The following is a 25,994-nucleotide window of genomic DNA, read 5'->3' as shown; positions in this document are numbered from 1 at the left end:
ACAAGATGCTCTTGCCATTGCTGGAGCCAGACTGTGATCAGATGTCTCCACGTTAAGATTAAACAAGATCCAACTTCATTTCTTTATCTGGGTGATGGTTACACCACTGTGTTCACTTAAAAATCTATGAAGGTTCACGGTTATATACTCGTGTCTACATGTGCTATAAGTCCATAAAAAGTTTATTACAAGAAAAAAACAATTTCACGTTGGCACCCAGTTTAAAACCTCAGGGGCTTCCTTGTGGCTCCAGGATCAAACTGAGACCCCTCCCTCTCTGGGACCTCTCTCCTGGCCACGACGCTGGCTACACAAGCTCCCTTGAGATCCCTAAATGAAATACACTAGCTCTTGTTCCTCCATCCCCACCTCTGTCACCCGACATGGATAACTCCTACTTGTTCCTCGGGCTTCAATGTAAGCACCATCTCCTTGTGGAAGCTTTTCCTGACCACCAAATGTTTCTTCTACTACACTTGAGGTGCCCTCTATTGTGTTCTCACAGCCCTAAGTTCCCTCCCGCGCCGCCACCTTAACAAGCACTCATTACACTGGCTTGCAGTGTCCAGTGAGAACCTGAACAGCAGGAACCACACCTCCAGCTCCAAACCTAGTCCGAGCAAGAGCTCAGAGAATTTGCAAATGAACAAAATGCATGCTGTCCTTCCTGGTAGTGTTAGTGCTGATGGGGCAGCTTGCTGCCAGATCCTGCCTCGGCAGTTTACGAAGGCTGGGGACCCAGAAGAGGCAGGCGTGCTATCCAGATTCCAGAGAACTGGCCCCAGCTCCGTCCCCAGGTAAGACGTTCAGGTAAGGAGAGCCCTCCTTCCTGTCCTGGCCCACTTCTTCTGTCAGATGCAGGCGGGAGAACTTTGAGCTCTAACAATCTGCCCTTACTAAACATAAATGCTGAATGACTGACCAGGCAGCTTGGAAGGAGAGAGGAAGTTTATTGTGTTGAGCAGACCTTATTTTCATTACAGTACCAGGAAATTCATTCAATTCAGTCCGGGTGTAGACGGCTCTGGAGATACTTAGAGCCCCTTTTCCCAAGCACCTGGACCTCTGTTGCATTTAATGGAACAGAATTACAGTAAAATACAACCGTTTTTATAAAGTTTTTTTAAGTACATAATTTCTTTAAAAGTCTAATATTTTTCTGTTTACCTTATACCAAGGATAAGTGGTTGGAAAGCATGTACTTGACAAACTTTTCCTCAAATTTGTTGCCCTTAGGTTAATGTATTCTGACACTTTCATTCTGGAGAGGGATAAATTGTGACGAGTAAGGCAAGGCATAAATTACAGATGGGATGAAGGCCTTCACTCGTGTTCTACTTAAATCTTCCAACTTTGGCGTCTGAGTTGCTAGGTAATTGGGGTAGACTCGGGAGAGAGCCTCCTGCTTGCAAAAGAATGACCACGGAGTTTAAACTTTATGGAGAGCATGTCGCTGCTTAAAGCTGATTTTGTGGTTTGTTTTTCTAAATTGTCAGCATACCCTGAGGGGAAAGATCTTCTACTCAGTACACTGACTCAATGCCACCTAGGAGTGTCCTTTCTGTGTTAGATCACGAGGTCAAAGACCACATAATAAAAGAAATTGGTATCCTCCAGATACTTTGAACTATCAGTAAAGACCTGAGTTAATGAGCCTAATTTGCATGAATTCAATCATATAATTACCAAAGTCCTGATTAAGATCTTTCCTCACTACCCCAAGGCAAGGCAAACATGAACTTAAATTTAAAAATGTTATCTCATTAAACTAGACACATTTATATTTAAGTTCATTAATTCCAATCATCCCACAAAAATGTCCCCATAAAATCAAATATTTAAAAAAACTAATTATTAAAATTACACAACAGTGTACACAACTTTGCACACAATGCGCCCTCCATTTGTGTTACCAAGAGAAAGTTTCCCTTAGGTGGCTTTACCAAAACATGTACAGTTCCATGAAATTTGATAGCACAGTAGTAATATTTTATTCAGAAAAAAATGTACTAGATTTCCCTGTAACCCTTGAGTTGAATTATTTCTTTTAATCATTCATGGCAATTTCAGAAAAGGATTGCTTTCAAGTACCCACATTTATTCATAGGGGAGGTGTGGGCTAAGAGGAGCCATTTTATACTTATCGCAGCGAGGGTGGGGTCTGACCTGTCCCAAGTTACAGCATCAGAAAAGCAACATTCCCAGCTACAGGAACCTGGGGTTTCCTTCCTCCCTACCACCGGGCCAGTCTCCTCCAAACACCACACAGCCTTCCCCAGCTTTCAGCCTTCATCTTGGACCACATTAAGGCTGTTTGTTCAGGCAGAGCCTTACCAAGGTTCATACCATGAGGACTTACAGGACAGCAGAGTAGATGAAGCTCCATTCTTGGGAACTCTGAGTCAATGTAAAATCTTTGCTCTCCCGAGAGGTGGCTTCACCCCAGACGAGCGCCTACCACGATGCATGCGCCTAGTAGGTAGGCAAACACCTATCTGTTGCAACTTGAAATGCCACGTCTGACAGACTCAGCACTTCCTCAGTCTTACGGAAGAGGACATGCCCTCATTCTCAGCGCGGTAGTACTGAGCACAACGTTCAAACAAAACCCAGGCACGTCCCCTAGCACAGCCCTAGCAGCAGGCTGTGTGCACAGGTTCTGATCTCAATCCAATACCACTGTTCATAGAACATAAACAGTCACACTGCTGCATGTCATTCTGACATGTCACATTATTTCACATCATTTTGGCACTGATTCAGAAAAATTTTCCATTACGGCATGATGAGAGGGGGAAAAAATCCATTACATACAAATGGTGGTTAAAAACAATACACCTTGAACAGTTTCCAGAAGCTAGAATGTTCCAATGCAATCAATCCTCACTTCTTGGAAAAAAAACTCTCCTGTCTTTCTAGTGACAATTTGCTTTCATACAGTAAAGACGACAAGCTGACCAAGACCAAATCTTAGTGGTAACATCGTTTCTTAGGGCATTAGAGGTTCATTTTGAAAGATGCTTATGGCACCTGAACCAAGAGTTACTGACAAGAAAAGGAAGGCCCAGATCATTTCAGAAGCAAGCTGGGTCTTGCATATTTCGATTCAACTATTAATAGGGTGGTGACAGGTGAGGGCAATGAGGACGCACAGTACACAGGAACAGATGTGACACTGTACCTTCCTCAAATGAAATATGCACAGAGACCTGGTACAAAGACACAGAGAAAGGAGGTCTGGGTCACGTCCCAAGGGAATCAGCATTTAAAAAGCCTATCCCAGTGACTTTAGCATTTCTTGCACGATCTCCCAAAAAAGAAACTGGGAAGATGCACAATTCTGTCCACAGCAGCAGAAGCCTCTCCTGCTGAACAAACTTTTTTTACCCTCACTGGTTCTATCCCTTCAGCTGCTCTGACCAGGAGAGGGGCAGGGCAGCAGGAACTCATGCTACAGCCTTTGTCACCAGCAATGATTCTGAGGGTCCTTTTCAGTATTGGATCAATTTATCTAAAAATCATTTGAGCTCCCGCTCCCCAATTTTAATGGAATTATAGAAGCAAACTCAAAAGCTCCTTGAGGCTACCTAAGAGATTCCAAAGATAATATGAGTATGGAAAATATAAATTACCTGATATTTATCATAAGACTTTGATTTTTTAAAAAGACTGCAAATCAGTATGTGACCTGGCATAGAAGAGTGAGGCCTTAGCTATCCACTCGCACCCACCTCATGTTTCTAAAAAGCAGGCAGTATGTGATAAGCGTGCTTGCATGGGAGGGGCCGTCGTGCACCGCGTGCTCGGGCTGTGCCCTGCAGCCTGGGAGGCAGAGGGAAGGACCCGGAGCCCCACCCCACACGGGCCAACGGCACACCAGAGGACCCCTCGCGGGGGCCTCCCAGCCCTGCCCACTCACCAGGACAGGCTGCTCCAGGCCACCCCAGGCTGCTGAACACAGACATAAAAAGCATCGACTTAAGGGGCTTCTGTGGTTTCAAGATGCAACTGTGTGGAGTGACAGCAGGTTGGGTGCTGGCAACTGTAAGCCAAAGGCGACCCGCAGCACTGACCTGAAGGGACTATGGAAAAGTGTGTAAGAAAACCAGGAGATACCCAGTCACACCCTCCTGCTCTCTGACCTGGGAGTCTTTTGTAGAGAAAAGTCAGAGCCAACTGCCCCTGGGTCTGGCAGAGGAAACTCCTACCCAGGAGGAGAGGGCGGGGACAGAGTGACCTTCCTGAGGGAGCCGGAGCCTTCACGCAGGCTCACTATGGCTGTATCCAGTAAGGAAATCATAACATTTCTTTAGAAAGTGGAAAGAAAAAGTGAGTATTTTCACAAATACAAAAATTGTTTACAAAATAATTACTTAAAAAGTTCGCTGAGGTTGGGTGGGGAATAGGATAATGTTTTCATTTCCAATTAGTCACAATGGTATTCATGGTTTAGAAAGACAGCAGCCAATTTCCAGTCTCCCTCACCTGCTCCCACACCCCAGAGCCTTACTCCTACCCTCACCGCCACCCACCCCAATGCTGTCCCCAAGTTAATTTGCCCCGAGCTAACCCTAAAGACACACAATTGTTGGTTGGGTCTCAATTCAATGATGAACTAATGCTGGGGAGAAAACGCAGGAAAGACACAGGAGCGCCCTGGCCTAAACTTCGAGGTGTGTAGCCCTTGGACAGAGCTCCTGCCTGCGGCCCTGGCGGCAGACTGCGCCCCGCTGCCTGCCATCAGCGGAAGTGAGGAGGGACGCAGCGGTTAGGGCAGCTGGGCTCCCGCATTGGTGCTCACACAGAGGGTGGGCACCTGTGCACTCTGGGTAGGAGCACAGGAACTCATTTTACTCCCGTTGCTTTTGCCAATTTCCCTTCTAGAGCAGTTAGAAGACAGCTCTTTGCAGAGTCCCCACAGCTCGGCCACTGGTCTTCCTCTGAGGTACAAATCCAAGAAAGCCTTAGCTCTGCAGAGGCGGAGCCCACCGGCGTGCAGGAGTCAAAGGAAAGCTCAGCATCAAAGGCACACGGCCTGCCCAGCCCGTTCATCAGCAGTTGTATAGACAAATCAGAAATAACTAGTGCTCAATATAAAAGTGTTTTTCACACCGTGTCACTTTCCATCCTTCTCTGGAGATCATAATTCTTCACGTTTCTGAGGTCCTATGGAAAAAGAGAACAATTAAAAAGCAAACGGACTGTCCTCAAGTATAAAAATACAGAAGGGGCATTTTCTATATTACAACCTGTCATTTGTGCCCAAGCCTCCAATTTATCTCTTTTTAAAATTTTTTAGGAACTTTAGTTTGGTGTGTTTGTATTATATTTTGAAAGCAAAAACGACATTTTTATTTTTACAAACATTGAAACTACCAGCACATCCCTACTCAATGTGAACTGTTTTCACGGTAGAGCATTTACTTCCAATAAAATGTAAATTTTTAGTCAAGTCTTTTTTGTTCCACTTCATAACACATAAATAATTTTCCTATGTAGCAGTGTAGCTCATTTACCATTCTCTATTTTTGGAAGTTTAACTGTTTTTAACGCTTTTTGTTTATAAATATTAGTAAAATAAATTTCCCCATGTATATAACTTTTTTCTTCTGTTGAATTATTTCTTTAAGGTAAATTCTGGAGAGGAATTACTGAGAGACCACATATTGTAATGGCTCCTGGTGACAAAAGACTCACTGCTTTGTAACAAGGACTGTTCGCAGACACAAAGCTTCAGCACGGTGGACCCACAACAGTTCCATCACCATCTCCCCAACAAATGGCATTATCAGTATGTAATTTTTTTCTATGTAGTAGATATTTAATCTGATCGCTGTTTCCTCAAATTCATTTATTATTTGTGTTTTCCTCTTATTTGAACAGTATTCTACATTCTTTGCCCATTTATCTGTGGAAATCCTTGAGGCTTTATTAATATACCTGAATTAATTATTTTTATGGTAAATACCCAACCTTTTAGCTATGATATAATATTATGATATAGTCTTCAGGATGTTTAGGTGAATCATTCAAGATCCATGTTCTCAAATTGCTTTTTTAAAATTAGTTTTGAGTAGAATAAATTGTTAAAATCCAGAGCTCAGCTTATTAATAGTTTACAAAGGGTCACTTTTGTATTCTAATGATTTTTTTCAACTGGCTACCATTAGAGATATACACGTAATAGGGAAAGCATTAAATAGGAAAACTTAGTCCTTTCTATTCTTAGCCTAAGTTAAGTACAAACACTCCATCTCCACCCCAACATTCTTGTTTGAAAGAATTCCTTTTTTTCAAATCAATATATACTTTGTCTTGATCCTAAATGTGTTCATTCACTAGTGCTTGGACAAATTTAATGAAAAACCAAGGAATCTAACAAGAGATCCCCCAAATAATGTGAGGTTTGGCTTATGTATCACAACTCATGAACCTAAATATCCATAAATATCCATAGTCCTTTCTCAAACAAAGCGGGGGAGGGAGGAGGGACGAAAGAGGCAAAAGTTGCATTAATAAAACCACTGTTTAGAAGGCCAACTGAAAAAGGAAAATGAAAAATACACACTGGTGACGTCAGAATGAAAGGATTAATAAGTAATTCTTCTTTTCCTTTTATTGATGATTCTGTTGTTTTTGCAGTAAACAGAAATGAGAACTGCAAAGGAGCATTTGCCCAAAGACAAGGTTTTTCCTACCTTCTTGGCGTGGCTCTTTTGTCTTCTCCTCATACAGCGCTCCTGTTTCCTTCTCCTTCTGAAAGCGCATCTGTAGCTGTTTGATTTCTTGATCGTAGTCCTGCCATTCTGGGACAATTCGAACAGCTGCTTCCAGCTTGGGCTCTTTGGTCATTGGATTATTACACTGTGAAAAAGCAAAATAGCATCCTTCCACTGAGTGTAGAAAGGATACATTATACAGAATTCAAAGGTGTTTCTGTTCCTGCATTACAAGTGCTAACTGGACAAAAAGGACAATATGGAGGAACCAAATGATACATTAGCAGAAGTAGTACCTTCACTGACTGTAAACAGTGAACACAGCCCCATCAGACACTAGAGGATGTGGTTTTCTGCCTCAAGCAGAAAAGAGATCTGCTTACTGTGAGTTGTTGTGCAGTCCCTAAACTATACAACAGCAGAGAAAAAGTAAATAAGAATCTGCATTAATAATGATGTAGTCATCACCCTGGACTAAGATACAGAAAAGAGCCGCAGACAGCTTACCAAATCAATTGTTTTTGCCCTTTTCTTAGAGGCGTCATCACACCACGTTTCACACCAAAGCCATTCTTGAGGGAGTGATTTAATTGGCACCTGGTGAATCATGTTATTGGGCAAATCCTGTTAGGTAAAGAAAATAAAACACAACAATCTAAAGTTGTGGGGAAATTTAAATAAATGCATAGCAAATTAGTGATGTTAGCTGCTCATTACATAACACTTGCCAATCACAAAGGTTTACAGCTGAAAGGGTCCTTACCAAAAATCTTAGAGAAGCTAAAATATTTATGATGCTTTTAAAATCCACAAAATTTAGAGGACTTACCCATACTTACCTTACTTGAAAACCGTAAGCTTAAAACTCACAACTAGCCTGCAGCTAGACTTCCCACCAGAGGGCAATTCTAAGAAAAATACTCAGGCCTTTGAAAGTCAATAAAAATAAAGTGTAGTTCTTATATTTCTCAGTTTTGCCTAAAGGAGGCTCTGAATCCATCTTGTCTACTGATGCCTGATCCCAAATGGATGAAGCCCACATGTTTTCTAGCTAACTATATAATCTATGCTTTGAAGCTTTTTCTCAGAAAACCTTTTGAGTTTGACACAAAATATTCCATTGTCCTAAAACAACCAGTATGACCTAGCAATTCCACTTCTGAGTATATACACAAAAGAACTGAAAGCAGGGACTCAAATAGATACTTACACCAATGTTCATAGAGGCATTATTCACAACAGCCAAAAGGTGGAAATATCAAATATATGGTGATGGAAGGAGAACTGACTCTGGGTGGTGAACACACAATGCGATTTATAGACGATGTAATACAGAACTGTACACCTGAAATCTATGTAAATTTACTAACAATTGTCACCCCAATAAATTTAAAAAAAAAAAAAGGTGGAAATATGCCAAATTTCCATCAACAGACGAATGAATAAGCAAAATATGCTATACTCACACACTGGAATATTACTGGATCTTAACAGGAAGAAAATTCTGATACATGCTACAACATGGATGATACCTTGAAAACATGCTAAGTGAAGTAAGTCACACACAAAAAGAAAAATATTGTATGATTCCAAAAGTACTTAGAATAGGCAAATTCACACAGACAGAAAATAGAACAGAGGTTACCCGGGACGGGGAGAGGGGTGGGGAGGAAAGGAGAGGTTAATGTTTAATGGATACAGGGTTTCTCTTTGGGATGATAACAAATTTCTAGAGATGGACAATTACACAACACTGTAAATGTACTTAATACCACTGAATTGTACAACTAAAAATGATTAATTTTACGTTATGTATATTTTACCACAATTAAAAATGATAAGAAAGGTAAAATAAAGACACTTTCAGCAACAAAACTAAAAAAAATTTATTATTACTGAACTCACATTAAGGGAAATTAAAGGATATTCTTCAGGCAGATGGAAAATGACCCTACGTGGAAGCCCAGAAATGCAGGGAAGAAGGCAGAGTAACTAAAAAGGTAACTATGTGAGTAAGTCTGAATCTAGATAATGACTGTACTTCATGAGAATAATAACTTTTTCTGGGGTTTAAAATAGAGAGAGATATAAAATACACAGCAACAAGGCATTTAGGGTGGGATGAATATAAATGGAGTTAATGAGTTCTAAGATAGAGCTACTCAAAATGTAGTATGTGGACTGACACCAAGAATCCTGCTAGGAATGCAGCTTCTTAGGCCCAGCCATATACATACTGAATCAGCTTGGGCGAATGGGACCCAGGAATTAATGCTTTAGTAAGTCCTCCAGGTTATTCTTTTATATATGCTGAAATTTGAGAAACACTGTTCTTTTTTTTGCATTGTGTGGTAGATGGATAAAATGCACCAGTTAATATTAGCCTTTGCAAAGTCAGAAATGTATACTGTAATTGCTAGGATGATCATTAAAAGAATTGCAAAAAAAAGTGTATACTGTAAGCTAATAGAGGGAAAATGAAAGTATAAAAACTCTCAATCAATCTAAAAGAAATGGAATAAGGAGAAAAAAAGAAACACAGAACACATGGAGTAAGTAGGAGTACTACAGAAAAGCCAAACTCATTGGTGATTACATTAACTATAACGGATTAAGTGTTCAAATTAAATGACTGTCACATGAAACAAAAATAAACAAGATATGTTATTTGTAAGAAATAAAACTGAAACACAGGGATAGAGAAAGACTGAAAATAGAACAATTAAAAAAAAATACCACGTAGCACTAACTGAAAGGAAAACTTGTGCAGCTGCACTAAAATTAGATGAAGCATACTTTTAAGGCCCAAAAAGAAAAAGAAAAGGTGTTACCAGTCTGAAATATATATACGACTTCTAAGTTTTTAGCCATTTAATAACATAGTCTCAAAATATGTAAAGCAAAATTTAACAAAGCCAAAAACAAGAAAGATTTCACAGTATAGAAAAAAATTTCTTACCACAATTATCTCAGCAACTAATAGAAAAAGGACAGACAGAAGATACATAACGGGATATTGCTAAACTTGACCTGATGAACATAGAAAAATATTACACTTAACAACTGTGTAATATAAAAGCAGATAAAATGTTTACCAAAACTGACCATATCTGGGTCAAAAAGTAAATCTCAAATTTCAAATGCCTGAGATCACACAGAATACATTCTCAGATCATAGAACAAATGAGCTAGAATAAGAAAAATGTAACTGGAAAATCCCCATGTATTTGTCATCATTTTTAAATAACTCATGAGTTTAAAAAGAAGTCACAATGGAAACTAGAAACGCATTGAACTTAATAAGGAAATTCTACATATAGAGCATGGAATGTAACCAAAGTCTTGCTGACACAGAACGTGAAAACTTCAAATGAACTTAAATATCTATATCAAGAAATTAGAAAAAAATCAACAAATTAAAGAAAGTAAAAGATAAACAAACAAAAATTAGTGAAATAGGAAAGAAACACTGTAAACAAAATGAAAAACATTAAAAGCTGGTTCTTTGAAAAGACTAATAAAACTGATTAATTCCTAGGGAGTTGACCAAGGGAAAAAAGGGAAAGCACAAATAAAAAAGGCCAGGAATTGAGAGAGAGAGAGAGAGAGAGAGAGAGAGAGAGAGAGAGAGAGAGAGAGAGAGAGGGAGAGAGGGAGAGAGAGAGAGAGAGAGAGGGAGAGAGAGAGATAAGAAATCAGTACAGTTCCTACAGACTTTAAAGAGATTACTGGTATAATGGAAACATTCTAGTTCTTGACAGACATTTTTCAAAACTGATTAAATAGTACACTTAAGATCTGACATGTACTTAAGCATGTCACTGTACACAGCTATTTGTAAGAAATAGCTTCGTGACAATACGTTAGGAAATTTAGATACAACTTAACAAAAATAGTGAAAAATGAATAAAAAATGTCAAAAGTCCCATAACTCTTAAAGAAATTGGAGTCATAATTTAAACACAAAGAAATCTCTATGTGGCTGCACTAGTGAATTCTACCAAACATTTAAGAAAGAAACAAGGCCAATCGTACACAATGACCAATTACAGGTAAATGAAAAAGAACAAAACCTAACTCATTTTATTAAGCCAACACTGCCTTGATACCAAACCCTAACAGGGATATCACAAGCCAATGTCACACAAAAACATAAATGCAAAATTCATGCACAAATACTAGCAAAAAGAATCCAGGAATATATAAAAAAGGATAGTAAGTCATGATCAAGTTGTAATATATTTCAAAAATTATATTAAGTATAATATATAAGTATAATATAATATATAATATATTAAGTACAATATAATTAATTATATTACAGAATAAAAGAGAAAAATCATATCTCAGCAGATGTCGAAAACATAACATTTAACACATTAGATTAAAGAAAAAAAAGAGCAGCAAACTAGGAATAAAAGGAACTTCCTCAATCTGAGTGTGAAGTAGCTACAAAACAGCCACAGCAAATATAATACTTGGTAGTGAAATGCTGAAATATGTTCTTTTGATTCAAGAATGTCCACACCCACTATTTCTGTTCAACAATATGTAAGTCATAACCAATGGAGAAAGCAAGAATCTTTGAAAATGTAAGATTGGGGGGAAAAGTAAAATTGTCATTATTTGTACATAATGTGAGTATGTATGTAGAAAACCCAAAAGTACATACAGATTGGCAAGGTAGCTGAATACACCAATGAACAAAACTCAATTGCAATTCTAGATACCAGCAACAAAAACCAAAATTTTAAAAAATAACTCTTAACAAAGATGTATAAGATCTCTATAAAGAAAGTCATCTACATTATTGAGCGAAATTAAACACAACCCAAATATAAAATCCTAGCAAGTGTTTTTTCCTCCTGAACTTGACAAACTGATTCTAAAATGTACACGAGAAAATAAAGGATACAGAATACTCTAAGACACTCTTGAAGAAGAATGAGGTGGGAGGATTTGATTTACCAGCTACAGTAATTGAGATATTTGCAGTTATGATTGTGAGACAAAGAGACCAATGGAATAAAATAAAGGGCCAGAAACAAATCCATGCACATATGGGTACTTCATATCTGACAAAGGTGGCACTGTAGAGCAATATGTTTTATCAAAAAAAAGTCATGGGCCGGCCCAGTGGCTCAGGTGTTTGAAGCGCGGCGCTCCTAATGCTGAGGTCACCAGTTCAATTCTCACATGGGCCAGTGAGCTGCGCCCTCTACAGCTAAGATTGTGGACAACAGCTCTCCCTGGAGCTGGGCTGCTGTGAGCAGCCAGAGGTCAGCGTGGGCTGTCGCGGGCTGCTGAGTGCTGCCACAGGCTGCCGTGTGCTGCCAGGAGCGGCCGGTAGCCAGTATAGTGGCCGGCAGCTGGCGAGAGCTGCTGCGAGCTGCTGTAAGCGGACGACCTGCGACTGGCGACCAACTGCCTCAGCCCAGGGGTAGCGCAAGGCTCATAATATCAGCATGGGCCATGGAGCTCTGTCCTACACAACTACGCTGAGAAACAACGGTTTGAACCTGAGTGTGTGTGTGTGTGTGGGGGGGGGGTGTCAAGGGGGAGAGGGAGCAGGAGGTGGGGGAGGGCGGGAGAATGGGGGGAATCATGCTGATAGAACTGTACATACATATGTACATAAAGAATGAAAGCTGAACTTTTATCTCACACCATGCATAAAACAAATTCCTACTAGAATATAGACTCTAAATGTGAAAAAAAACAAGGTTCATATACAAAACATCTTCATAACCTTAACAATAGTCAAAAAGCATTAACCATAAAGGAAAATACTGACCAGCTGACTACAAAAGATACCAGTAAGAGAGTCAAAGTGGGAAATTTTCTAAAATAGATGGCTAACAAAGGATATACTATCAGTACATATAAAGAATGCCCATAAATCAAGAAGAAAAACAAACAATCCAAATACTTAAATAAGCATGTCACAAAAGACAATATATAAACAGTTGTAAACATACAAAATGGTGTTGTTGTTTTTTTTAGTTTATTTCTCCAGTTTAGTCAGAACTGAGACCAAACTTCTTTGACAGTGTTACATTGACTGTGCTCAGACTTATATTTTTCACTCAGTTAAAATTTTGAAATTTTTACTTATAAGGTAATAACTGTCTTGGAAATTAAGCAGTTCACAAAGCAATTATTTTCCATCCACATCGACATTTATTACTACTATAAATAAGATATTCATAATTTCTCGAGTTTCAATCTGAACATATAATTTGTGGTAACAAGATGTGGGTTGTAGTACAGATTTTATAATTCATTGTATGGTCCTAGAGAAACCATTCTGGATCTCTGCCTTCACTCACATCTAACAGGAATAATAATACCTTTTAAAACCTACTTTATAGACAAGTAGACTTAAGATTTATGTGAAAACATTTTGCTAAAATTGTAACATTTTATCACATTAACTATTTTCTAATACTTGATTTGCTTTTCATAATTTAACCAAAATAAAGATTGCATACTTTCAGACCTACAAAATTCGGTAGTTATACAGGGTGAATTAAAATAGTAAAGCTAGTCACATAGTAAACCCATTCATCCATGTTCTCAATTACATAAAGAAATAGTAACTATAAAAATAGGTCAATTTGTGTGAAAATGTTCCTATTTATTCTGGCTTAGGAGTTCTTGCCCCTATCAATGGATTGCCCGGCATCGGCCATGGCATCAGGTAGGTACTTGTCCACAGACTTTGTCAAGCAGATTTGGCAGCCCAGCCGGGATCTGTCTGTTAGCCCACACGCCAGATCAAGCCCGTCATTCTCCTCATCAGTGACTGCGCTAACCTCTCATATGTGTGCTTTGCAAAGATAAGGTGACAGGTAGAACAAGCCAAGGTTCCCTCACATGCACCCAAACCATCCATATCTAGATTATTTTCAACCACAACATCTAGCAGAGTCACCAACTTTTCCTTTGGTTGTTAATATTTCACCGTCGCGGTTTAAAAAGTGGACTGTTATTTTATCTTCGGAGCCGCTCCGCGCCCGTGCCGACAGGCTCGGCGTCCTGATTGCCGCCGCGCCGCCGGCCCGGCCCGGCTCAGCGCTCCCGCCCGGCCCCGGGTTCCCGGAAGGCCGCCGGCTCTCGCGCTGGCTCCGCCGAGAAACAGCCACCGACGGGCCGCGCCGCGGAGGCGGCGCTCAGGAACCGGGCGCCCCCCGCGGCGGCCATAGCCGACAGTCTGGTAACTCCAAAATGGGATTTAACTTCATTATTAATTATGGAAATGCAAAATAAAACCACAATGGAGAGCAACATCAGCAAAACTGGCAGAGCATGGAGCTCTGACAATTCACCCAAAATTGGCAACTCAAAATCTGGCAAAAATAGTAAGAATAACTTTTTCAGAACTGGAAATTAACCAAACACTTGCAGCAACCAAACGAGCATTGAAAAGTCAAGAAAAATGTCTGCATGTCGGTAAGAACAGTGAGCTTTGTGGTGTTTTAACTCGCACCCTACTCCCATTCTCCTCCTCTCCTTCAGCGGCAGAAATTAACCGCCTGCATTTCCATACTAAAGGAAGAAGGCTGAAGGTCTTTCAAAGCTTCACTGCTAAAGCACAGTCATTATTTGACCTGACTGGTGATTCCCTGGAAGACTGTACTGTAAAAGCTTATTTCTACTCAATCTCACTTGAACTTGCCCAAATGCCAAAAGCTTCTCCTTAGCAGCACTTCTTGAATATATTAAGCTTCCTGAGGCTGCCTGAGGTAAAGCAAAGAACTAACCAAAATCTTTAAAGGAAAAGCTGAACAATAAAATATCCATAGAGACTTTGAAAAGAAAAGACATGCTCCTGGGAATACGGAAGTCAACATACATGTGAGGCTCCTCTGCATGCTCAGGGCTGTGCACATAATCAAGAAGGACCTCAGACGGGCCAAGCTCTGGCTCTGGCTGGTCTCAGAGCTCTTTGCAAGGAAAAGGTGATGCTAAGGTAGAGCTGTAACATGCCTGAGGCTGTGATGTACCGAGAGGCATTGGGCAAAAACTGGGAGCAGTTTTAGTGATTCTGAGCCTTAGGAAATCTCTGTCCAATTACCACTAAGCAAATCAGACAGACAAAAAATTCAGACTTCACAGAACTAGTTTAGAAGGCACAAACAATTAGTACAAGCAGCAACAACAAACCCTGGTGTGGGGGAGGGGAGAATCTGATTTCAAGAGCTGCCATACTATATTATTTTAAATGTTCAGTTTTCAACAAAAATGAAGAGACATGCAAAAAACCCAAGGAAGAATGGCCCACATAGAGGAGAAAAAAACAAGTAATAGAAACTATACTTTCAGAGGCACAGACACTGGACTTATAGGACAAAGACTTTAAGTGATATATTTTAAATGAGTTCAAATAAAAGGAAACCATGTCTAACAGAACTAAAAGAAGTATGAGGATAATGTTTGAAAAATTAGATAATATTAACAAAGAGATAGAAATTATATAAAAGAACCAAACAGAAAATCTGAAGTTGAAAAATACAATAACTGAAATGAACATTCACTGGAAGTGTTCAACCACAGATTAGAGCTACCAGAAAAAAAGAATCAGATCAATTGAGATTATCCAGTCTCGAGAGCAAAAAGAAGAATGAAGAAAAATAAGTACAACCTCTGAGACCTGTAGGACACCATCAAATATACCAACATACACATAATAGGAGTCCCAAGAGAAGAGAAAGGGGCAGAAATATTTGAAGAAATAAAGAAAACTTCCCAAATTTGATAAAAACATTAATCTACAACATCCAAGAAACTCAATGAACTCCAGGAAGTAGGATAAATTCAAAGAGACCTACACCTAGATACATCATAATCAAACTGTCAAAAGACAGTATTATGTACCAAGAAATGAGCAAGAAAGAATAGGAGTTGTCATAGACAAGGGATTCTCAAAGTTAACAGCTATTTCTCATCAGAAACCATGGAGGCCAGAAGGCTGTGGGACAATATATTCAAGCTGCTGAAAGAAAAAACTGTCCAGCAGGAATTTTATATCCATCAAAACCTATTCATCAAAAAATGAAGAAATTTAGACATTCCCCAAGAGCTGATAGCTCCAGAGCCACCTTACCAGAAATACTAAAGGGAGTTCTACTGTCTGAAATGAAAGGACACTAGACAGTAACTCAAATTCACATGAAGAATTAAAGAGCACTAGTAAAGGTATGCAGGTAAATATAAAAAGACATATCAACGTGTTTCTTGTTTGGAACACCTTTCTCCCCCATCTGATTTAAAAAACAACTACAAAAAGCAATCATAAGTCTGTGTTGAAGGGCATATAATGTGTAAACACATACACTGTATGACAATAACAGTATGGGAAGGGACAAGGCTACATAGGAACAAAGTTTTTGTATACTACTGAAATTGTTATTAATCTAAATTAGATTGTCATAAATTAAAGTGTTAATGATAATCATCAAGACAATCACTAAGAAAATAATCAAAAAGTATATAGTAAAAGAAACAAGGGAATTAAAATGTCTATATAACATATGAGGAACACAAAAAACAAGAGGACATCTAGAAAACAAATAGGAAATGGCAGATGTAAATCCTACCTCACTAATAATTACATTAAATGTAAATGCATTAAACTCTCCAATTGAAAGCCACATGGGATGCCAGCTCACACCTACCAAATTAACAGATTGACAATAAGTATTGGTTAAAACATAAAGCCACAGGAATTCTTACATGACGGATGAGAGTATAAATTAAAAATACTTTGGAAAACTGTTTGGAATTATCTAGTAAAGAAAACGAGATACACAAATCTAATGCAATTCTACTTGTAGTTGTACACATGGCAGAAATACGTGTACATGTGCATGAATGACCACAGCAGCATCCCCCGTGAAAGACACAAATGCAAAATCACCCAAATGCAGAATAGAAAAACAAAACAGTGTGACTGTACACAACGTGGATGAACTTCACAAACATAAACTCTGAACAAAAGAAGTCAGTTTCAAAAGGGTACATCTTTTATGATGCCACTGAGAAAGGAAAAATACAGACAAAACTAAACTATAATTTTTAAGAATACACGTTTAAGTAGTAATTCTACACAGAAAAGCAATGGGATCATTACCACAGAAGTCAGGATGCTGGATACTTTTGTTAAAGAAGGATGGCTTCTGGGATAACAGTTAGTTTAGGTTTTGTTTCTTGAACTGGGTGGTGGTATATAGAAAATTGGTTTGTGGTAATTCATTGATGCATATAAATATGTAAATATTTGTATATTTTTGTTTTGAACACCTTTCTTTATGGATGCTATATATCACAACAAAGGTTTAAAAATGTTTAAGGTAGACTTAAGCAAAATAAAGTATGTGAAACTATCTAAAACATTTAAACTGTAATCTCACCTCTGGAAAATGTTTAGCATTAACAAACTGTGGTTCATCTAAACTTCTTGAAAAACACTATAGTTTCTGACATAGAAAAAAGGGATATTGTGACACTGTATTCTATACTGTGATTCCTGAGCTGGTTAGTGCCTAAAGAAGAGAAACAAACTGACCCCAGCAGGCAGAAAAACAAATTTATCAGACTAGCTTGGGTACAAAATGAAAAGACACAGTAATGGTTCTGAGAGGCACCCTCCCTCCATTTCCCCTCCCAAGCGAACACCAGGCCTATGACATTCTTCACTAGTGTGTCTTCTCTTGAGGACAGATAAAAATGTCACACACATATATACTGTCCCAACAGAAAGAAATAAAACACTGTCCCAACAGAAAGAACTGAGAAGCAAATAATACTTCATTTTTCTGACACAACATTGTATACCCATCACTGAAAGTGTTAACCAAAAACAAATAGCCACTTACTTGATCAAGATTTGAAAGGCTGTTAGGATCCTGACTCAGACCTTGGTATTGTCCCCTGAGTCTGTCCCCAGCAGCTATTTTCCTGAATTTCTTCAGATCAACAACATACAGTGCGCTGGAGAAAGAAGATCATTTGTTATGACCATGGATTACAGCAGAAAAAGCAACTACTGACAATGGAACAGGCTACTAGGCAAAAATTCTGGCTTCTTTTTGGAAAGGGAAGCTGCAGTGAAGCTCAGGGTCAGTATGTACTACTTCGAAGATGGGGAAGAAAGTCATTACAAAGCCCAGATTCTGCCACCACAAGCTCAGTTTGTCACTGTTCCTCATTTAATTGCCTTCCAGAGGAAATAATCTCTGACAAAAGATTTCTAGCAAAATGTCAGCATATTAGATAATAAAAGCTATAGTAACTGCTAACTAATCATTAGTCAAAGATAGTCTCATGTCTTAAATGTTGCGGGGGGGAAAAAAAGCCCAAACAGCATTACCATTCTTTTTGACCAAAAACATACAGTGCTTGAAATTACCACACCCCAACATTTATCTTTGTACGTACTGCTTCCTACCGGTCCCCTCACCCTCCTAATCTTCCAAATAACACTTTGACCAGAGAGATAATGTAGTGCTCATTAGAAAAGCAACAAATGCATATAGGAAAATTTATCCTGTAGCAACACTGAAATATACAAAATAATGTATTTAATTACTTACTGCAACATTGTATGTCACAGCCAAAGACCATAAATGTAATAACACACATACTGTTATAACACTGATCTGTAAATGTAAAAAGGAATGAGGTCTTTCGTATTGATATAGTAAGATCCAGTAGAGATATTAAGTAAAAAAAACAAACGCAAGGCACAAAACTGTAAATAGGATGGTATATTTTATATAAAAGAGAATTCATATTCTGTGTAAAAAAGAATTCATAGTTGTTTACGTAAGAATCAAGAAACTCTGGAAGGACAGATACAGTAAATTAATAGAGGAGCTTATCTGTTGTGGAATGGGAACTAGGTGGAAGAGAGACAGAATTGGGAAGATCTTTTTTGACTTTGTATGTTTTATAATTTTGTTTATAAAACATATTAATGATTACCTATTCACAGTTTTATTATGCAACATTAATTTAAAAGAAAATGAAAAACCAGTGTTAGGAGTCCTCCTTTTTCAGTACCTGATATGATACTTTCGCCCAGCTAAGTGGCTGGCCCAGTACCCTGATTTCCAGAACCTGTAGCCATCCATTTCCCTTCGGCTATCACAGAAAGGAGTATAACCATAAGGGGCACCGTCCAAATTGAAATCTCTTAACTCTTTCAGATCTGTTCGGACAATCTGGAGAAAAGAAGATCACACATCTGTTGTTAGACAAGCACACAGACAGCAGTCTCCTTAACACACAGAGCACCTCGCTGAGGGAGGGCATCAGGGCGGGCAGCTCTGTGGTTACGGGCACAGGTGATGCAGGAGGCCAGTTCCCACCTGAATCCTGGGTTCATCCACCGATTAGCTGAGTGCCCACTGACTAACAAGTGAGACACTTAGCCTAGTGTTTGGCACACAGTAGTCTAAATATTCGAAAAGAGCAGAAATAAAACAAATTTACATTGTTTAGTGTCTTCGTGACTCAGTTTCCTCATCTGTAATATGGAGATCTCACAGGGTTGTTGGGAGGTTTACGTGAATTAATATATGGAAAAATGTGAAACAATGCCTATTTTTAGTTTGTATGTGGAATGAATTAAGTAAGATACAAAACTGCACACATTGGGGGGTGGGTGATGAGGGTAAAGGGGATCAAATATATGGTGATGGAAGGAGAACTGACTCTGGGTGGTGAACACACAATGGGATTTATAGACGATGTAATACAGAATTGTACACCTGAAATCTATGTAAATTTACTAATAATTGTCACCCCAATAAATTTAATTAAAAAAAAACTGCACACATGATATAACGCCAACTGTAAAAGAGGCATAGAAAAACTATGAAAAGGAGTTATGTCAAATGCAAAATTTAAAAGTGATCACATCTGGGTGATACCTTTCCATATATTCTAAATAATGGAAAATGAGCATACACTTTTCCATAACTGGAAAAATAAAACCATTCCAAAAGGAAAAGGAAGTCTCACGCCTTTAACACAAACTATTGAAAGTGGCCTAGAAGAGCTTACCTGATCAGCATCCACAAACAAGAACTTGTCAACGACTAGTGGGAAGAGCACATCCAGGAAGAGGATCTTGTAACCCCAGATGATGCGTTGCTTTTCAGTCTGTTGATGAAGCCACCGGGGCCATTTGTACTGAACAAGCTCATACTGGAAATTGTATTTCTTTGCCATATAAGGTATAAACTCCTATTTTTAGACACACACACAAGGAACAACACACAATCATTTACTTTGATTAAGAAAACTAATTGACATAAGTAAACCAACATGATTATGGCACAAGTAAAACATTTACCATAACAGTGGTCTAATAAAAAAAACTGACCCTGACTCACTTGTGACTACATAAAATACACAGAAACTTTTGTCAAATTTCTTTATGACTTCTAAGCACGACATGAAATGTGACAGAAATCTTTAAGTAAAGGCTTTTAGGTAACAAATTCACGTGTGTGTGTGTGTGTGTGTGTGTGTGTGTGTGTGTGTGTTTAAGGGAAATGAACTTTAAGTTAATTTGTCTAAACTTGACCAGTAAAACATTGTTTGAGCTTGATTTCATGCCTTTCTCTCAGAGTGGTCTAAGCCAGGGAATGACATGACAAACCCAAACACTCTGAACAGATCTGCTGCCAGTAAGTTTTTCAAATTCTAAACACAAGTACTGTTAGGGGAGCAGAAGTGAATTACTTATCCAGGAGAGATATTACTGAATACATTAAAAGTGGTTTATAATAGTAAACTCTACAGAACAACAACAAAAAGATGCAAATAAATCAATTTAGATGACAAATACTAACTGATGTAAATAAAGCAGAAAACTTTCCAAGTGTGATTTTTGTTTTACAGACATGAAGCATTCCTTCCATAGATTACTGAGTAGCAATCATCTCCCTGGAAACCAGCACAGAGCTTTCTAAGTAGACAAGACATGCCACTCAAAGGAAGAGAGTGGTATTTCATCAAAGCAGAAGATAGAACTCTCCTCCTCTGTTAGCCAAACTTCAAACAGGACATAACTTTGTGTTCAATTTTGTAACAACTGTTCCCCCCAAATAGAACAGTCTGGAAGAGTAACTGACATAGAACTATGCAACTGAATCAGGGTATTTAATAAAAGGAAGGTTTTTAAATTATACAGATAACATAGAAGTAGTAAAAAGTATATTATACTACACATATCTCCTTAATAAGAAGGTTTTCCTCTTCCCTGAGGAACAAACCTTAAATGTGGGGGACAAATAATTCTTCAAGAACCAGAATTTCACAGGAGTCTTGGTATTCTTCAGTACTGATAACATCATTATGCTGTCAAAGAAAAGCAAATAATAATAATAATCTTCCAAAGCACTTTAACCTCAACAAAATTAAGAAGAGTCAATTACGAGACTGCTAAATGTTTGTCACCGCAGAGCTTACTCATGGTTCAATCAGGCAGAGACCCTCAGTAATGGAAAATGAAAATTGTACTTATTCCTTCTTACAAAGTTATCACTGAATGAGAAAGGAGTATTTCTCACCTGTAAAAATATACCTACTAATAAAGACAAATGTTTTAATTATGTCACATGTTTAAATAAACTGCTTCATGAACTGATTAATTATTATATAAATGAATAAAGGGGGTTGTGGTCAACTGACTACGTCATGCTAAAAAGAAAACCTGGAAAGCCACAGCCACTCCATGGAACTGCCCAGCCTCCCACACCTGTACTGGAGACCCCTTCCAAGGAGAAGAGCGGGGACTGGTAAGGGGGGCAGCAGTTACAGTTTCAGGATTCCTTACTTTGAAAACAACAAAAACACATTTTGGGTCAAGGAATTTAATTGAGTTCAGTTGTTACTAACCTCTGACATCGCTATTTTAGATCAGATATTATTTCTTGGAAATAGGAGGTCTAAAACATGAGTAAAATGACATTCTGAATTATTTGCTACACCCCTGATTTGTAGTGGGAAATGGAAAGTAACAGGAACCTGGCACTAGGAACGTCACTACCAGGCCCAGGCGCCGTCCTGATCACTGACCACAGGGCCCGAGGCCTCTCCCTGTGATCATTACGGCACCAGTGCAACCGTGGGCTGCCCTCTCCTAATCTGACCTTTGGGGAGTCCCTTCACCCAGAATAGAGGTGTTCTTCTATGAGAACTAAGATGTCCCTGGCTCTAAAAATCCTGAGTCTTTAGAAGGCAGGTCTACGGCCCTATTCTACTTCTGTTCTCTGTGGTAACCTAATCTGTGGTCTAATTAAACACCACTATGTATAATGTGTGCACAGTGATAGTAAAGATTTATAGTCTTGGAATAACCACAGATGCGTTTAACACAAGCTTAACTTCATGCTGTCGGCCAGATTAAAACAAATACAATTATATGTGGTAATCTACTCACAACTCTCAGAGTGTTTCTAATAGACACAAGTATAATGGGCAGAATCCCATAAAACATTTACTCTCTAAATAAGAATACTGTGACAAAGTCATTCATGTATATTGAAATAATCAATGTGACTAACCGAAGAAATCGTTCATAGAGATGACCAGATGCAACAGAGAAGATATTAATTATGTCATCTTTATCTTGTTTCACTTCCTCAGTGTTCTGTCCTCCCGTGAAGCCCCTATAATAATAATCAAGGGAAACATAAGCACATGTGAAATGCTGGTGCAGACACACGGCCCTTTAAGAGAAGCAGAGATGATGTTTCACTACTCCCCTTCCTCCCCTAGAGGACGGTACACGGGCAGCAGGCACAGAGCCTCCCTGAAACCCGGGGACAGCACAAGGCCAGCACAACCACCCATGGGACAATGCAAGGATGCTGCCGGCAGGGCACCACGCAGCTCTGGGAACACACTGAACACAGGTTAGCTGGTCCACAGAACGCAGTCTGTCCAAAGGGAAGTAACTGGGCCGTCACCAGTCAGCCCTCCGAAAGGCAGGCACGAACCAACAAGAGCCGAGAAGTATGGAACAGAAGTAACCACACTGAGGAGATGTTAACTTCTTTTAGTCCGTCAGTGGTAAATACTCCTCTGTGCTAAGTGTAAGTGCGCCTTTTGGCTGCACAGAGCAGAATCTGAAAGGCACAGGACAGAATTACTATACTGAAGAGAAGGGAGGGATGGTGCTTGGAGCTCAGTTTTCCCCAAAAACATTACTTTTCTTCTATGAAGACTGTTTACCATTTGAAGGAGCCCCAGAACCCCGGCTCATTCTCATTGGCCCCGCCGCTCAGCAGGTCTTCGTTCACCATGTCCGCCTTCTTCTGAACCTGCAATCGTATGGGTCAGCTTATCCCTCCCACTGGGCGAGGCATTCAACTGACCCGACCAGAGGTCCACTGTGACTACTGCCAACACTGGGGGGTCAGTCCTCCCACAAGCAGGTACAACCCACCCAGAGGCTGGGCGTCTGCACCTGAAGCGTCTTCATCATACCACATGGAACCTTAAGTGAGGAGACACCAACCTCCTTTAACCAGACAATAGCTGTTTTCAGTTTTAAAAATGGGCAAATAACCTCAAATTCAACTGTGTAGGAAATGTAGTCTGAGTAAAAATAGAATAACAGTTCACCAAGCTAACAGCTAGTTCTAGGTAAAAAGTGCAGGAAGGAGTCATTTAATGTCATAGCCGTTTTCAGGATTTACTAGGACAATGACAGGGTGCATGTTTTCTACAGCATAGGGACCATTTCCCTGCTCCACCACGTGTGTCCTGCTTTAGATTTTACTGCGTGTGGATTACAGGCAGACTCAGAGACACTGGGTTCAGTTCCAGACCACTGCAATAAAGCAAGGAGCTCAATGAAGCTAGATGGCACCTTTTTGCTGGTGCAGGGTCTTGCCTTCAATTTGAAGTGCAATAAAAAGGAGTGTCTGCACTTACTCGATAACAACTTTCACTTGAATTTAAGGCAACAAGAACTTTAAAATTCTTAAAATTCTGAGACTAGGAAACAGAAGTGAGAAGAAATTAAACAGGGCTACCATTCACCATTGTTGCTGAAATCTTCATTGGCATGCTCTCCAATTGTCTGAGAATAAAGTCATTGCTAATAGTGTGAATTGTTGCTATACAAGCAGCACAATATCTATGAGAACATTCTATCTAAAATGAGACTTGTACTGCTGAGATTATCTAAAAGGTGCTCACCCTCAGTTGAAGAAAGCCACAAATGCATATTCACAGAAGACATTTTGCATTTAAAGCAGCATTCCTATAAGCACCAGAGTAAAATTCCAAAGGTGTATTGAAGTCTTGGATTTGTTTCTGCCCCCTCAGCTTTACTGAGATATAACTGACAAATAACATCATATAAATTTAAGATATACAATGTGCTGACTTTGTGTACACATGTATTGTGAAATGCATATTACAATAAGGCATGATGACTGGAGGAAACATAGTCATCAACTCACATATTATAGTTGGGGGCTGGTTTCAAGATACATATTTTTGGATAATAGCTACCAAATACCAGAATACTGCCACTTTTACCAACTAGAAAAGAGTGACTGCTTTAACATCCCAAACTCACCTTCACTTTAATAATTTTGCTCTTGAAGTTATTGAGGACAACAACAACTTCATCCGCATCAGGTGGAGAATCTGTACCGTCATGGCTTAGAGAGAAAAGGAAGGGAGTCTGTAAGGCAGACACTACAAATCACAGTCAAGGATCTGAAATCAATCCACCATATTGGTTCATCATTTTATCACAGAGGTGTTTTTCAGAACAAATTATTTTTTCACGACCTGGAGGAAGCCCCTTCAAGCTACACAGAAGCACTGGCCAAAATTTCTATGCTTTAAACACTGATCCTCCCAGTCAGCCACAGCCCAAACTTCCCGTCTGAGTCCCTCTGAAATGACCTTCATAGCGTGAGAGGGACGCAGTGCTGAAGCGCAGGCCGAGCACTTGCCCACCATCTGTCATCACCAGGTCTGAGCCCAGCCCAGCACTGTGAGTAAAGGAGTGCCTGGGCTACGGGCTGCTCTGCAGTCACAGAAAGCACATCCCTTCTACTCCCTGCTGAATGAGCAGCACAGCATGGCTCTACTTCAGGCTCATAAGGGCACCTTTCAGGCTCAGAAGGGCACCTGCTCTGTCCTTCTGCCCAGACGCACTTGACTAGCCAGGCACCCATGCTCCGGCAGAAGAGAGCTAACAAGTTCTATCTGCAGGCAGACGGGGCAGAGGAGGGAAAGCAGTTCCCTACCAACTAACTGCAATGCCTACAATTTCCAGCCACCAATTTTCAAGGTGTTGACTGCAGAAAGCTATGACAAAATATGAATTCACTGTCATCCCACAGAAAGCACAGTTCTCAAGCAAAGGGCAGACTCTGATGAGGGAGGATGAGACATTCCAAAGGCTTGGAGTACCCAGTGGGAAGCACAGGAGGCAGGGAGCTCTAGAGAGCAGGAAGAGAGGAGAGTCCCACACTCCTAGGGAGTGGGGGACAATGGCCAGGGAACAGGCACACAGAAGGAACAGGGTTTACAAGGACAACAGATACACTGTTTATGACAGTTAAAATTCTATAAACCCTATTTGGGGAGAGCATTACTTAGAGGAGAACCTACTGCTTACAATAAAGATATCATTATAATACAAGCGTCCTCTATTTCCTGAGTAAGAAATAGACATGGAAAAAAGCAAAGTGTCCTTCGATAGATGACTGGATAAAGAAGATGTGGTATATATACACAATGGAATACTATTCTGCCATAAGAAAAGATGAAATAGGGCCGTTTGCGACAACATAGATAGAACTTGAGATTATTATGCTAAGTGAAATAAGTCAAACAGAAAAAGTCAAGAGCCATATGATTTAACTGGTATGTGGGATATAAAACTGAAAACAACAAAGGAATAAGACAAGCAAATAAAGAAACAAAACCTCAGACACAGACAATAGTTTAGTGGTTACCAGGGGGTAAGTGCGGAGGGGGGTGGGAGATGAGGGTAAGGGGGATCAAATATATGGTGATGGAAGGAGAACTGACTCTGGGTGGTGAACACACAATGTGATATATAGATGATGTAATACAGAATTGTACACTTGAAACCCATGTAACTTTACTAACCATTGTCACCCTACTAAACTTTAATTAAAACAAAAAAGAAAAACATACAAGAATTCATACTGCTTTCATCTGTGTCAGACCTAAGACGAGGATACAACAGAGGGTGTTTAAGCAAAC

The 25,994-nt window shown here is 39.5% G+C and overlaps 1 protein-coding gene and 1 pseudogene across 2 annotated transcripts in view; both read right to left on the bottom strand.

The window, feature by feature from the left end:
* Positions 1–932: 932 nt before the first annotated feature.
* Positions 933–25,994, bottom strand: part of UGGT1 (UDP-glucose glycoprotein glucosyltransferase 1) — a 135,769-nt gene continuing 110,707 nt past the window's right edge. The window contains 10 exon segments of the mRNA XM_081051329.1: positions 933–5,166; positions 6,699–6,864; positions 7,227–7,343; positions 17,597–17,711; positions 18,783–18,943; positions 19,788–19,970; positions 21,005–21,089; positions 22,298–22,402; positions 22,968–23,056; positions 24,325–24,409. Of these exon segments, the coding sequence (XP_080907455.1) occupies positions 5,141–5,166; positions 6,699–6,864; positions 7,227–7,343; positions 17,597–17,711; positions 18,783–18,943; positions 19,788–19,970; positions 21,005–21,089; positions 22,298–22,402; positions 22,968–23,056; positions 24,325–24,409 (1,132 nt within the window). The 3' untranslated portion in view covers positions 933–5,140.
* Positions 13,367–13,922, bottom strand: LOC308498857 (adrenodoxin-like; annotated as a pseudogene). Its single transcript has one exon. The product of its transcript is annotated as an adrenodoxin-like (transcript).

The sequence above is a fragment of the Rhinolophus hipposideros genome (genome assembly GCF_964194185.1).
Source record: "Rhinolophus hipposideros genome assembly, chromosome: 6".
NCBI lineage: Eukaryota > Metazoa > Chordata > Mammalia > Chiroptera > Rhinolophidae > Rhinolophus > Rhinolophus hipposideros.
This window is presented reverse-complemented; position numbering and strand designations above follow the sequence as displayed.